This window comes from Propithecus coquereli, unplaced genomic scaffold (genome assembly GCF_000956105.1).
Source record: "Propithecus coquereli isolate 6110/MARCELLA unplaced genomic scaffold, Pcoq_1.0 Scaffold218, whole genome shotgun sequence".
NCBI lineage: Eukaryota > Metazoa > Chordata > Mammalia > Primates > Indriidae > Propithecus > Propithecus coquereli.
In genome coordinates, this window is record NW_012146967.1 from 321285 (window position 1) to 336218 (window position 14934).

General features: G+C 35.4%; 1 protein-coding gene across 1 annotated transcript in view; it reads left to right on the top strand.

The window, feature by feature from the left end:
* Positions 1-243: 243 nt before the first annotated feature.
* The window catches only part of KIAA1033 (KIAA1033 ortholog), a 97608-nt gene continuing 82917 nt past the window's right edge, over positions 244-14934 (top strand). Inside the window, 9 exon segments of the mRNA XM_012644693.1 lie at positions 244-323; positions 3989-4128; positions 7034-7087; positions 7528-7593; positions 8368-8413; positions 8882-8949; positions 11981-12063; positions 13899-13941; positions 14408-14511. Of these exon segments, the coding sequence (XP_012500147.1) occupies positions 263-323; positions 3989-4128; positions 7034-7087; positions 7528-7593; positions 8368-8413; positions 8882-8949; positions 11981-12063; positions 13899-13941; positions 14408-14511 (665 nt within the window). The 5' untranslated portion in view covers positions 244-262.

Genomic DNA, 14934 nt, shown 5'->3' on the forward strand with positions numbered 1-14934 from the left:
AGAGCAGTGAACGGTGGCGAAGCCCAAGCCCGGTGGGAAAACATCCGCGGGGAACGTCGCCGCCATGGCGGCAGTATTCGGCCACCGCCGAGGACTCCCTTTCCCATCGGCCCCCGCGGCCTCAGGGGCAACGAACCCGGCTGGCCCTCGTGAGCGGGGGCGGGGCCGGGGCCGGAAGTCACGTGCGGCGGCATCCGCTGGGGTGAGGCTGCAGTCGCTGCACTGGCTGGTTGGGACTGTGTCTGTGGGAGGCGCCGGGGTGATGGCGGTGGAGACTCTGTCCCCCGACTGGGAGTTTGACCGCGTTGACGACGGCTCACAGAGTAAGGGAGCGTCAGGGAGAGGGCTGCGGGTGGACGCTCCCCGGCCCGCCTCAGCCCCAGCAGTGCTTCTGCGAGAGGGTCGGCCACGCAGCGGTCTTGTTTGGGACACTTCGTATCCCTTGGGGTGTGAGAGGGACGCGCTCTCCAGCGTTACTTTTGGGGTTGGGGTCCCAGTAATGGCGGGTTAAGCTGGCCCGGTCAGGGCTCGGCGTGCAAGGTGGTGACTCTCCTGGGAGCCCGAGATGCCCCGAGGGGAGTGGCGTCCGCTTTCTGCTGCTCGGGGGCACGGGCGGGGCGCGCCCGGGGAGGCCCAGCAGCTCCGGGGAGTCCAGGCTGCTCCTGTCTCTGGCCTCTTGGGGTTTTCGCCAGATTTCTCAGAGTGTTCAGTTCTAGAAGAGGCTGATGTCTGGGTTCCTGTTTCGATTTCCTGTTTTTCTTCTTTTCCTCCTAAACCAACTTTTGGAAGTTTGGTTGCTTTTTTTTGTTAAATCACGTTCTTATAACCGTAGTAGGGAGCGAGAAAAGAACTTTTCGAACACAGTAAAAATGAACAGGTGAACCTCATTTTATCCTCTTCCAGGCCTTTTATTTACGTGAAGTGGTATTTTTCAGTGATGTCCTGTAATTTCCATTGCAGCTACAAAGGTTGAAAAATTACAGCTAGTCTGCTTCAAATTTCGCTTCACAAAATCTAATTGTCTGATTTTAACTTAGAAGTCCAACCACAAAAGTAGCAAATTCAGTTTCTTTCAACAGATCGTGGACACTAAGCTAGTTATTTTAGTGAAACTTTACTTGGAATTAATACAAGTAGGCAATCTGTTTTTAATCTTTGGTGATATTAATCTGTATAAGTGGTGCAGGAGATATGAGGGCATGCTATTCGTGAATTTTTTTTCTGCAGAATTATCCGAAAAAGTGGAATGTCATTTTTAGAAAATTCTGAACGAGTTTTGCTTGGTTTTACAAAGAGACTAATGTCTGCAAACATAGATATAATTAGGTTTTATTAGCCTCTCAAAGAATCAGTTACATCAGGATGGTGTGCAGTTTTTCACAAAACATTCCGTGAGATAGTAGTTCTTATGCAGCATAAAAATTAATCTTGGAAGTAATGACAAAACCTTTACTTTTTTTGTAGAGAGGGTTCTGTATTTACTATTATAAAATGAACTGTACCTTGTCATGTATGAAGTTTTATGGACAAAGATCCCTTACTCTAGTATCTTTGAAAAATTGAAATGAACATACGTTATTGGGCTTGAAAGTGGTTCAGTTTAGAAAGGAATGATCTGATTCACTCAACAGGCATTTTCTACACACCAGTGGCTGTGCTAGATATTAGGGATGCAAAGATAAGACAAAGAATGCAGTCTGTTGGAAAATATCAATATAAGCATGTAAATAGGGTGTTTTTTTGTTTTTTTTTTTTGAGACAGAGTCTCATTGTGTTGCCCGGGCTAGAGTGCCGTGGTGTCATCCTAGCTCACAGCAACCTCAAACTCCTGGACTCAAGAAATCCTCCTGCCTCAGCCTCCCAAGTAGCTGGGACTACAGGCATGCACCACCATGCCCGGCTAATTTTTTCTATATATTTTTAGTTGTCCAATTAATTTCTTTCTAATTTTAGTAAAGACGGGGTCTTGTTCTTGCTCAGGCTGGTTTCGAACTCCTGAGCTCAAACAATCCGCCCGCCTCGGCCTCCCAGAGAGCTAGTAAATAGGGTTTTGGAATTTTACTGTTGAAGAATCACCATGTAGTGTTTATCTCAAAGCTTTCTATTTTAACTTTTACTGTTGATAATTTTGCAGCTGTTATCAACAAGAAACTTTTAAGTTTTTATTTTTCTAAGATAGAGTTTCGCTTTGTTGCTCAGACTGGTCTTGAACTCCTGGGCTCAAGCAATCCTGCCAACTAGCGGGGATTACAAGTATGCACCACGGTGCCTGGCTTTCAGCAAGGAACTTTTAATGTTATTACAGATTTTCAGTTGCCCCCTTCCTCCTGAATCCCTAAACAGACTAAACGAGTTAGATTTACTGACATGTTTTTCTAGCATTGTCTTTAAGAACTCGTTTTCTGGTCAAATGTAGCTTTAACTGGTCATTTCTCACGTAACTGAGAATAAATAAGCCATCTACTTGGGGTTCTGAGAATCTATGCAGTTTTAATATGTAAGCTGTAGGGAAGAGAATACTTCTTATTTCTTCTCTGCACCTGCTTTTCATTAATTTTCTTTTTTTAACAGAGACAACATTATTCCATTCATTAATTTTTCGACTGTGAATCATATCTAGACTGTTTTCCAAAATTGCCTAGATTAATGCTATAATGAGATAGGAACCTTAATGAACTAAATTGATCCACCTGAGCATTATGTAGTTGCAGAATGAGGGATAACAGGGAGGTGGGTCTTTATACTTTAAAACAGCATGAGTCAGAATACTTTATCTTAGTTGCTTCAAATTGCTAATTTGAAGAGAGAGAATTTTTACCTTTTTTAGAAGTCAGAGATTGAATAAAGTTATTCGCATCAATAGAAGAAACTGAGTTGGAGTTGAATTTGCTACCATTGAGAATAAGAAATGAATTTTTATGAATAAGGTGAAATATTTATTTTCATTAATTTTGAAAAATAGGCATTTTTTAAATCCAGTTTATTCTAGCGACTCCTTAAAGTCATCTGTTAATGTGTAAATTCTGTAAATATCAGTACAATATTCTGTATTTAACCAGTGTTCTTTACTGACATTTCCTACTCAATTATGACAGTTAAATAATTTAACAAAATATTTTGGTTAAATTTTAGACATTTCAGGCATAATATTCATTATACTGAAGCAAGTCTAAAACCTCCATTTTAAAGTATTTATGTGTATTTAAATGTTAGTTTAGTGTGTATAGAATTAAAAATTACACTTTTAAAAAAAATTTTAGAGACAGGGCCTCATTCTGTCACCCAGGCTGGAGTGCAGTGGTACGATCATAGCTCACTGCAGCCTTGAATTCCTGGGCTCAAGCAGTCCTCCTTGCCTCAGCCTCCCAAGTAGCTAAGACTACAGGCACACGCACTACCACACCTGCCTAATTTTTTTTTAATTTATTTTTTGTGGAGAGATGAGTCTCACTGTGTTGCCCAGGCTGGTCTTGAACTCCTGGCCTCAAATGATCCTCCTGCCTTGGCCTCCCAGAGTGCTGGGATCATAGGCATGAGCAATCTTGCCCAGCCAAAAATTACACTTTTAAATATTGCTTCTGTGACACAGACTTTTGGACCTGTTTCAGGTCATGAATATTTTTTTTTTTGCAAGAGTTGTTTATGTCTAAAACATAGAATCAGGACATTGAGTTAGCTAAGGCATTATTCAGATTGGTTAAAAGCCTTTGATTATGGAGCTGTATGGACTAGTGGCTTTTTCATAATACTTTAAAGTATTAAGATGATATCTTTGTATATGGTAACATCTAGTGCTTTTAAAATTATTTTATGTATGTGGAGAAGATTGAAAGCTGAATTATTGTTTAATTTTGGAACTTTATTTTCAAGAAGTTCAGACATTGTAAAGTAATGATTAACAATGCTTTGCCTCTGAGGTTATTTGAAGTAAATGTCCTGTAATTCATTACTTATACTTATCACATACTCTTTTAAAATTTAAACTTAGAAATTCATGCTGAAGTTCAACTTAAGAATTATGGGAAATTTCTCGAGGAGTATACATCTCAGTTGAGAAGAATTGAGGACGCGCTGGATGACTCAATTGGAGATGTTTGGGATTTCAATCTTGATCCTATAGCATTAAAGGTTTGATTCTATTTTATTTTTAAATTTATGTATATATTTTCAGGACATACTGTATCTTGAAAACATCATTTTTAAAATGGAAAATGTATTTTTATTTGAAATCTAAGAATGAAAAGAAACTTGGAAAATTGTTGATTTCCTTTTCTGTTAGCCATGCTGGTATTTTTAAAATTAAAAGAAACTTTTTTTTTTTCCCCCCAAGAATGACACAAACACAAAGCCTTTAGTGTCAAGGAATGGTGCAAACTGCACCTCTTTGAGCCAGCCTTTGTTTTTCATCAAGAAAATGAAGTGGGCTGGATAGAATATTCAAGCTTTATTTGTTTCTTATTGAGGTTATTTTACATATGGTGAAATGCACAGGTTTTAAGAATACGGTTCAATGAATTTTGCCAAACACACGTAACTCTTGTCCTAATGAAGATATAGAGTATTTTCATCATTACCAAACAGTTCACTCATGGGATATAGGGGATCTTAATTTGGTAGCAATTTTTAATGTCACTCTTACTGTGTTCCATTTTGAGGTAGTTCTACCTTGTTTTATCTTTGAAACTAGTCTTTTACCACTTAAGGAATATTATTTTTGAGCACTTACTATGTACTAGAAAATATCTTTAATCACAGACTTTTTATAACAGCTTTCTTGAGATATATTTCACATATCATACAATTCCCCCCTTTAAATTGTATACTTACAATGGTTTTTAAAAGTATATTCGTAGAATTGTGTAACCATCACCACAGTCAGTTTTAGAATATTTTCACCACTGCAAAAAATCCCATATCCATTAGTAGTCAATACCCCTCCCCCAATGCCATGCCACACCATCACCCACAAGCCCTAGGCTGTCAGTATGTTTTCTGTCTCTATGGATTTGCCTCTTTTGTACATTTCATATAAATAGAATCATGCAATGTGTGGTCCTTTGTGGCTGACTTCTTTCACATGGCATGATGTTTTCAAGGCTTATCCATGTTGTCATGAATGTACTTTATTTCTTTTTATTATTGAATAAATTCCATTGAATGGATATACCACATTTTATTTATCCATTCATCAGTTGATAGAAATGTGGGTTTTTCCACTTTTTGGCTATTACAAATACTGCTATGAGCATTTGTGTACAAGTTTTTGTGTACATGTTTGGAGATACACACATAGCCCACCCAGGAGTGGAATTGCAGAGTCATATGGTAACTATGTTTAACTTTTTGAGGAACTTCCAGACTGTTTTCCAATGTGGCTGTACCATTTTACATTCCTACCAGCACTGTATGAGGGTTCCAGTTTCTCTGCATTCTTGCCAATACTTATATCTGCCTAGTGGATGTGATCTCATTGTGGTTTTGATTTTCATTTGTCTGATGGCTAATGATGATGAGTATCTTTTCATTTGCTTATTGCCCATTTGTGTGTCTGTAGAAACATCTATTCACATCCTTTGCCAATTTTTAAATTTGGTTATCTTTTCATTATGCATTGTAGGACAAGTACTGACTTTAATTCCTACAGCAATCCTATAAGGTAGATACAATATCATCTTCATTTGCACGTGACAAAACTAAGACATAGAAAAGCAACTTGTTCAAATAAGTGACACATTCAGTTAAATGGCAAATCAATATCAGGCAGTTTGGTTTTAGAGCCTGTGTCTTTACCCACTACTCTAAACTGCCTCACTAATGCTTTACATATTTGTAAACCAAAAGTATTTTCCTTTTACTCTTCTTTCTTGCAGGTTGGATAGGCTTAATCTTACTTTAAAAAATTTCCCCCTATTTGTCATTGTCTCTTTTTGTTTTTTAATGCTTATGAAAAATCCCGGTATGTAAGTTATAGGACCTCCATTAGGAAATTCCCATTCTCAATGCGTACTAACTTTGAAGGTAATGAATTTCATTGATTTCTCACTTGCCATTAAGCAGTATTTTTTTATTTTTTTAAGACTCGCTCTTTGGGCTTTTAAGGCCTCTTCTAGCTATATCATCATAAAAATCTGTCTCAACTCTCAGATTTTATAAAAGGTGAAATCATCTCTTAACTTTTATCTTCTCCTACAGAAGGATTCTAATCTTTAAAATTTTATCATCGTATGGAATCTCCCTCCTCCCCAATTGCTTTCTTTGGAACCTCATTTTAGTTCCATTATTGGGCACTTATTTTATTGTGTTTCTGCTATAAAATGTTCTTAGTATTTTGGGAAAATCACCAACTCAGACAAAATCTCTGTAAACAAAAATTACAACCTAATGAGAAAAGGTATATATAACTTACCTATATAAATACTTAATCGTTAGTATATAACCGAAAGGGAAGTCTAAGATTTCACTTAATAAAGAGATCACTTACAGATGATGGGCAGAAAGAGGTAGAAATTGAGCTGCCCTTAGAAGATAAGTGAATTGCACACTGTATTTTAAGGGTTCTGAGCCATGGGTTTATACAAGAAAAGATATTTTCTCTTTTCTGTCTTGTTTTATTCTTTATGATAATGTATTTGACCCTTTTTAAAATATCTTATTAAATTTGTGCCTACATAGCAAATTCCAAAATAATGAGAGGTCTTTGCCCATGGTCGTAACTAATGGAGTTTAATAATATTGGTATTACCTTATTATCTTGCCTTTTCTTGCACTGAACTCATGTTCAGCCACCTTAAATTGTGGAGGGCACCCAGAGTCATTGCAACATGATTGTGTCATGTTGGGCCATTGCTTTTTGAGCTTGTGTACTTTTCCTTATATATTGTCTAATGAGATTGTTTTGAACAAAATAGTTGGTACTAGTACTGAGTACACACTACTTACACAAAGTAAAATAGAGTTAGTCTCATTTTGTGTATTTAAAATTTCAGTGATCTTTCTAATTAAAAAGAAATGTTCTTTTCCTTTGTTTCTGTAGCTTTTGCCTTATGAGCAGTCCTCCCTTTTGGAACTCATAAAGACTGAAAATAAGGTACGGAATTCTAAACTTAAAAATATATTTCTAAAAATGCTTAAGTGGCCGGGCGCGGTGGCTCACGCCTGTAATCCTAGCACTCTGGGAGGCCGAGGCGGGCGGATTGTTTGAGCTCAGGAGTTCGAGACCAGTCTGAGCAAGAGCGAGACCCCGTCTCTACTAAAAATAGAAAGAAATGATCTGGATAACTAAAAAAAAAAAATTTACAGAAAAAATTAGCCGGGCATGGTGGCACATGCCTGTGGTCTCAGCGACTCGGGAGGCTGAGGCAGTAGGATCACTTGAGCCCAGGAGTTTGAGGTTGCTGTGAGCTAGGTTGACGCCATGGCACTCACTCTAGCCTGGGCAAGAGAGTGAAACTCTGTCTCAAAAAAAAAAAAAAAATGCTTAAGTTATCTGTTACAATTTACTCTTTATGTTTTTACTCATGAAACTAGGTCTTAAACAAAGTCATCACCGTTTATGCTGCACTTTGTTGTGAAATCAAGAAATTAAAATATGAGGTAATTATTTGTATTCTTTGCTTAAAACTTTAAAATCATCATTTAAAAGTAAATATATGCTTATATATGTATAATGTGGAATAAATATTACATGTTGAATTAATCATTTATTTAAAATAATGGTAATACTAATGACTGCCATTCATTGAGTGCTTACTGTGTGCCAAATACCATGCACTGAATTCTTACAACACAACCCAGGGAGGTAGGTGAGGAATAGCTAAGGAAACCAAGGTTTAAAGAGGATGTCACTTGCCTAACATGTTACTGGTTTTAACAGTTTAAGTCTAGGTTTGCAAACCTCCGAAATCTATGTTATCTGCCATATATACTGGTTATCTAGATAAAACCGATTTTTTAAAAAAGCTTTGAATTTTTAATTAGCATTTAGTTTTCTGTTTCCTTACATAAGAGCCATTGTAACTCTGGTAGAAGTTGGTGAACTTCATTTTTTTCCCCCTCCCTTTTTGATACTGTGTGGTTGCTCTTTATCTTTCATGAACTAATTGTAGGATGTGGGACAATGAGAGTGTTCAGATAAGACAAAGTAAAGACTAAAGAAACCAAGATACAGCTTTGTGTATCAGTACTATTTTTGTTATTCTAAAGATAAATTGAATTTACTTGTAAGCAGTTTTTGAATTTAAATGAGTTTGCATATAAATGATAATAGTCTTCTGTTTATTATTAAGTACAGAGAACTAAGAGAGCCTAGGAATTTGAAAACAAAATCACCTTTAAAATTATTTTAATTTTTTTTTTTTTTTACAACAGGCTGAAATCAAATTTTACAATGGTCTCTTGTTTTATGGAGAAGGAGGTAAATTTTAAAATTCAAAATTGTGTTGATGCCTTTTTTGAGATAGAAATGAACAGAACGTTAACAGATAATTTTAGGATTACTATGATTATATAATGTATTAGTGTGAAAAAATAAACATTCAAATGTTTTGTTGGTTTATTTGCTTGGTAAACAGGTGAAAAAAACCTGAGTGATGAAGCAACAGCAAATTCTCTAAAATCGATTTGTGATATTTTTATAAGTTACAAAGTACTGAAGGTAGATGAAAATTTTCCTTGAATTCATTAAGTAGCTAAGCAGATAATTACTTTTAATTATGTGATAAATGATTTTCATTTTTATCTTCAGTGTAAAATTCCATGTTTTCAATACTATGCAGATTGAAAGATGTCCTAATGAAAAGAATCACTTTTTTTCTTTTTTTGGTGTTAAAAAATTGTTTAAATTAAGAAATTGAAATATGATTCTTCATGTTGCCTTTTAAAGCTACAGATTCCAGCATGGTGGAAGGCGATTGCCAAATTCAAATGGGGAGATTTATTTCATTCTTACAGGTAACTGATTTTTACTTTCTACCAAGCTTTTTCTTTGAAAAGTTTGAGTCAATTACACATAATTTAAAAAGTTCTGAAACCTTCAAATACCAAAGATTTATAATCTGAGAGTAAGACACTTAATTAATGTTATATTATAGTTTAGGAGCTCCTAACTCCTGAAAGATTTCTAAGCATTTTTAGGGAACTAAGTTACCAAAATAAGTTTCTTTGTATATTTTCATTTCTGAACAATTTGTCACCAGGACTTTTAAAAGAATTTAAACTTTGTACCCATTGGGAAAAGATAAATTATTTTAGGAGAAGTTGTTAATGGAGAAGATTAAGCTGTTATATGAGCAACTATGAAAATGTTAAAAGCAACAGCACTTGATGCTTCTGACAGCATGTTTCAATTTAGATAAGCTTTCCTTCGCTGCAAAGTTTTAGCAACTCCAGGTCTCTTGGTTTACTTTTATCGAAAGAATGAAATAACTTTCTTCCCCTCTCCTTTATAAAAACAATGCATGTACAATGTAAAAAAAGCAAACATTGGAGATAAGGAAAAAATACCCATAGTCCCATCTCCCTTCTGATTGTTGGGTACAAGAGTTGATATATTTCATCAAATCAGGCATGCTAAGATATTGTTCAAATCTTTTGTATCTTTACTACTTTTTTTTTGTCTGCTTGACCTAATTGAGAGCATTTTGTTGATAGTATGGTATGTGTTATTCAGGGTCCTGTCTGGAAAACATATCACACAAGGTATTTCAAAAGATGTAGCAGATTTTTAGGGCGAATTAGTCTAGACATCTAATGTACAACATGAGAACTACAAATAATAAAATGGTACCATATATAGGAATTCATGCTAACTGAGTAGATTTTAGCTGCTTTTCCCACAAAAATGAACAGGGTAACCAAGTTAATTTGCTTCACTATAGTAACCTTTTTATTATCTTTATGTGTCCTATAACATGTTGTATACCTTAAATATACACAATAGAATTTATTTAAATTAAGAAAAAGAGGGGATTTAGTAGACAGAATTGGTTATAGAGGAGTTGGAAGGCTGAAAGGACAAAAAGAACAGTGAGATAGTCCAGAGGCAGCAGATAGCACCTCTACATCCAAGGAACAAAAGAGAAAAGATTGGGGTTGCCAGAATCTGGGAGCTTGGGGAAAAACCCCATGAAATTGGTGCTCATACTCCTGAGGAGGTGGCACTGCCTGGCTGCTGCTGGCTTGCTGTCCGGCAAGGTAGCTAAAAAATGTAGTTTGCAGGGTCCCAGTAAATGTGCACATTTTGTATTTTGAAGATATTTTATTCATTGCATACAAGTTTAGAATTGTTAGTCATTCCTAATAAATTGAATTTTTTATCATTATGTAGTGACCCTCTTAAGCTGCGATCATACTTATGTATATAATTATGTAAATACATGTTACATATATAGTGATTCACTGTAATAATGCTAACAAAGTCTATTTTGTCTGACAGTAATAATCCTACCCTAGCTCTGTTTTAGTTAACATTTTCTTATCTTTGTTTTTTGCACTGTAACTTGAACCAGAAGGTTAACATTTTCTTGATTTATCTTTTTCCATTATTTCAGCCTTTCCATTGTTTATTTTTTCATTGCTTATTTAAATCTATATATATCTGGATTTTGCTTTTTTATATAATCTGAGTCTGTGTTTTAGTTGGTTAATTCTATTTCTGTGTGTCTCTTACATAGTCTGTTTATATATCTGGGCTTGTTTCTACCTTTTTACTTTGTGCTTTCTATTTGTCCTGCATTTTCTGTTCTTTGCTTTTATTAAACGTTTAGAAGTTCAACAAGAAATGTAAAACTAGAGGTGTTTAAGTAAAATTAAAGTTATTTATTTTCATTTTCAAAAACTTTTGGTTTTGGATTTCACAGCTGCATATAAATTCTGTTTTTAAACAGTCAAATATTGCCAGTTGCAGTAGCTCATGCCAATAATCCCAGCACTTTGGATTGCTTAGAGCCAGGAGTTTGAGACCTGCCTGGGTAGCTTAGCGAGACCCCATCTCTACAAAAAAAAAAAATATAAAAATTAGCCAGGCATGGTGGTATATGCCTATAGTCCTACCTACTGGGGAGGCTGAGGCAGGAGGATTGCTTGAGTCTATGAGTTCAAGGCTTCAGTGAGTTGTAATTGTGCCACTGCACTCTAGCCTGGGCAACAGAGGGAGAGCCTATCTCTTAAAAAAAAGAAAAAATTCGACAAATGTATTTGTGAGCCTAGTATACGTTAGAATTCTTGGTGCTGGAATACAGCAGTACACTAAACTAACAGAAATTCCTGCCCTCTCAGAGCTTAAAATTTAGAACAGTAGTAGATTTAATTAGATTTTAAATACGTTAGATATAAACTGTTTCTGTAAGTTTAAAAGTTGAGAGAAAACAAATTTTCAGAAGTTCTGGGGTGTGCGTGGTAGATGTGAGTTAATTATTATTTAATGACAAACATGTTCTTACTATAATTGATACTTCACTTGCTGTGTGCCAAGCTTGCTTATAGGTTTGATTACAGGTGATAAATGCTTAAAGTTATTTTAGAGTGATTTCTGGAAATCCCTTCCTCTCATTGTCATACTTTCTAAACTGGCAGCTTTTGAGCTTCTTCTTTTATTCACATGTTCATTCATTTATTCACTTAATAGGGCAGAAATTTGTTGAGGCACTGTTAAGTGTTAGCCAACATGCTAGGCAGTGGGTATTCAAAGAAAGAATGAGACAGCCCCTGTCATTTCGGAGTTATTTGAAGTAACTAAAACATTAGACTTAAAATAGAAGTAGGAATGAAAAGCAAAGAGATAACCGTGACCCTGGGATGCAGGAGGTGAGTGAAGTATTGATTGCTTACGGGATACTTGAAGTTGTTTGGCTGCTGATCAACTGGAAGTTTTACATTAGCGGAAAACTATTTTGTTTTTGTTACGAGTTGTTACCATAAAATTTAGTCAAAAGTGGTGACGTTAAAAGCAACTTTGTAACATATATATAACTTGTCATTTCAGGAACTGTCTTGTTTTGTTACGAGGTGCTATGAAGTGGTGATGAATGTAGTCCATCAGTTGGCTGCCCTCTATATCAGTAACAAGTAATGGATTTAGAAATATTTTTGCTTTTCTAATAGAGATGCAGGAAATGTTTTTCTAAAATTGACTAATTACTTGAAATAGCTTTTTGTTCACTCATTCATTCATTCGTTCAGCATTCTTTGAGCACTCATGATACTTCAAATACTACCTGATATGTGTAATACATAAGTTAATAAGTCACAGAATTTGCTATGGTGAATGAACTCATTATCTGTCTGAAGGAAAATGTTGACAGAAAAATCTTAAAGAAGTTTGACCATATAGAAAAAGGCTAATGTGAAATTTGTATACATACCATGTTTTGTCTCATTATTCCTTTCCTCTTTAATGGTTCTCTGACTCATCACATGAGACTTTTCTTAAAATACAAAATCTTGAGGGATGGAGCTAGGGAATCTACATGGAAAAAATTTTGTAATTCTAATGACCCTAAAAGTACACAATAAAATGTATTTAAAAAAAGAGGAGATTTCATGTAGAGAATTGATTATACAGGAGTTGGAGGACTCCTGTTGGTTATACAGGAGTTGGAGGCTGAAAGGACAGAGAGAACAGTGAGGTAGTCCAGAGGAAGCAGACACCACCTCTACATCCAAGGAACAAAAGGGAAAAGATTGAGGTTGCCAGAAACTGGGAGATCAGAAAGGGAGCCCCAAGGAATTGGTGTTCATACCTCTGAGGAGGTGGTACTGCCTGGCTGTTGTTGGACCACTACCCTAAATCAAGAAAATTGTCAACTTTTCATAGAGCCCTTGCTATTCTTACCACAAAATAATATCTCACATTTGATTAATTCTTCATACTTAAAAGTTTTTCCACATTTATTACTATATGCTTATAAAAACTTAGTTTAGGTATGTGACTAGGGATTATTAATGATGAGAAAGAGATAATTCCAGCGAAATTATTTGCCGAGATTCCCTAGCAGTTTCACCACTGTTCTTTTGATCACCAGTCCATTCATTATTATTATACCATGCTTCATCTTAACTCTCTTGATAAACTGGAGGACTGTGTTAGCTGTTTCTCATTCTCATGTTTTTACTCTCAGCTAGATATTTATTTTATGTTCTCTTTTCACTGAAGCTCTCCGCATGGCAGGAGAGAATGAGAGCACAGTTCCCCCGCCCCCTGAAGTACCTGGTGTGTAAGACTCCCTGTCATCCCATTCCTGCCCTAGAAGGATGACATTCATTTGAATTTTGTGTTTAATTTTAAAATATGTATTCTATCTTATGGTATATCTACATGTGCTTTGATATACAAGTGCTATTTAAAATTGTTCAGTAAATTGATTAGAAAGTAGAATTGAATTTTTATGTGGCTTTTGACTTTAGTATAATCCTAGTAGTATGCATTATTTTTCAGTAGCGATGAGAACTCAGAAATAAACCTGGCTGAAGAGATGACTAGTTCCCAAAGACTAGTTTGGGTAGGATAACAAAGATTCTGGTTGGTAATTGAGAAGTTTTAATAGTTTGGAAAGATACGAATATCAGTATTATTATTTTATTGCTCTACTTCATCCCACAGTAGATCTTTTAGGTTTAATGGCTAGGGTTATTCATGGGCCACTTATCATCATATTTCTACTCATGAGTGGGATACAGGCAAAGGTAGCTCACATTCTATTATGTACATGATAGTTCCTTTCTTGGGAAAGTGGAATATGGTAGTAATTCCTTGGATCTCTTAAATTTTAGTGACTGAAACCTTAATAAAGATAAATACATATTAAAATTCTAGGAATTTCTGCTCCTATGTATATTCTTTGAAATAATGAACTGTGACAAAAAAGGAAAATGTTTTTGACATGGGTATTATTTTATTACAGAATTGCACCCAAAATTATAGAGACAACTGGAGTTCATTTTCAGGTAAAAGTTTTTCACTTGACCTGTAAAACTCTAATTTTTACTGTATTTTACTTTGGAGTTTGTGTGATTGGGGAGTACAATTATAGCAAGACTCTCAAAAGATTTTTTTTTTTTTTTTGCATTTGTTCTCTTTTATTTGTGAAGTTGATGAGGCATTATTGACCCCATTGTTAGTGTAACTCTTAGTTTTTTCTGGTAGTGGCCCAGTGCAAATTCTCTAAATTGTCCCTTTGGGCAGTGAAACAAATCTGCAATTTCACAATTAAGGATGAAATATTGGGCAATGTATTCTTTATTTAAGACTAGTAGTCCCATCTGAGGATCAAACCTGTAGTTTAATAAACAGATATACCCACTGCCTTAACTAATTCTGTAATTAGCCCAAATGTATTTTACTTTACAAATCCACATGAGGCTTAACTTCTGTCTAGTGACTAAATGATAATCATTAAAGGTTTTTTGACAGACTATGTATGAGCACTTGGGAGAACTGCTAACAGTTTTGCTCACCCTGGATGAGATTATTGATAATCATATCACACTGAAAGACCACTGGACTATGTACAAAAGGTACACCAATTAAACTTTTTAAATATTCTGTTACTTTGTATGGTTAATGTATTAGTATTAATAAAAAGTGAACAAATAAATAATGCAAATCTTTTAAAAGACCTGGAGATTGGTATTTAGAAGGTGCTCATGTCAAATGTTTTTATGAAGACAGTGACTATCCTTTAATTTCAGATGGGTTTGTTGGAGAGTATGATACACCCATATAAAGCATCCTGATTCTTAAAGTAGAATAGAATGTTAATTGGCCTGCCTTAGAACTCAAATGTTTTTCCCCTTGGGTTCTATTCAAGTGACAGTTTTTTTCCTGAGCTTGGTTTTATTTTATTACATACTCCAAAACTTTTTTAAGATAAGGTATTTTATTCAATTTATAAGTATTCACCAAATGTCTGCTAAGTACAGAACACCGTCTGAATTTAA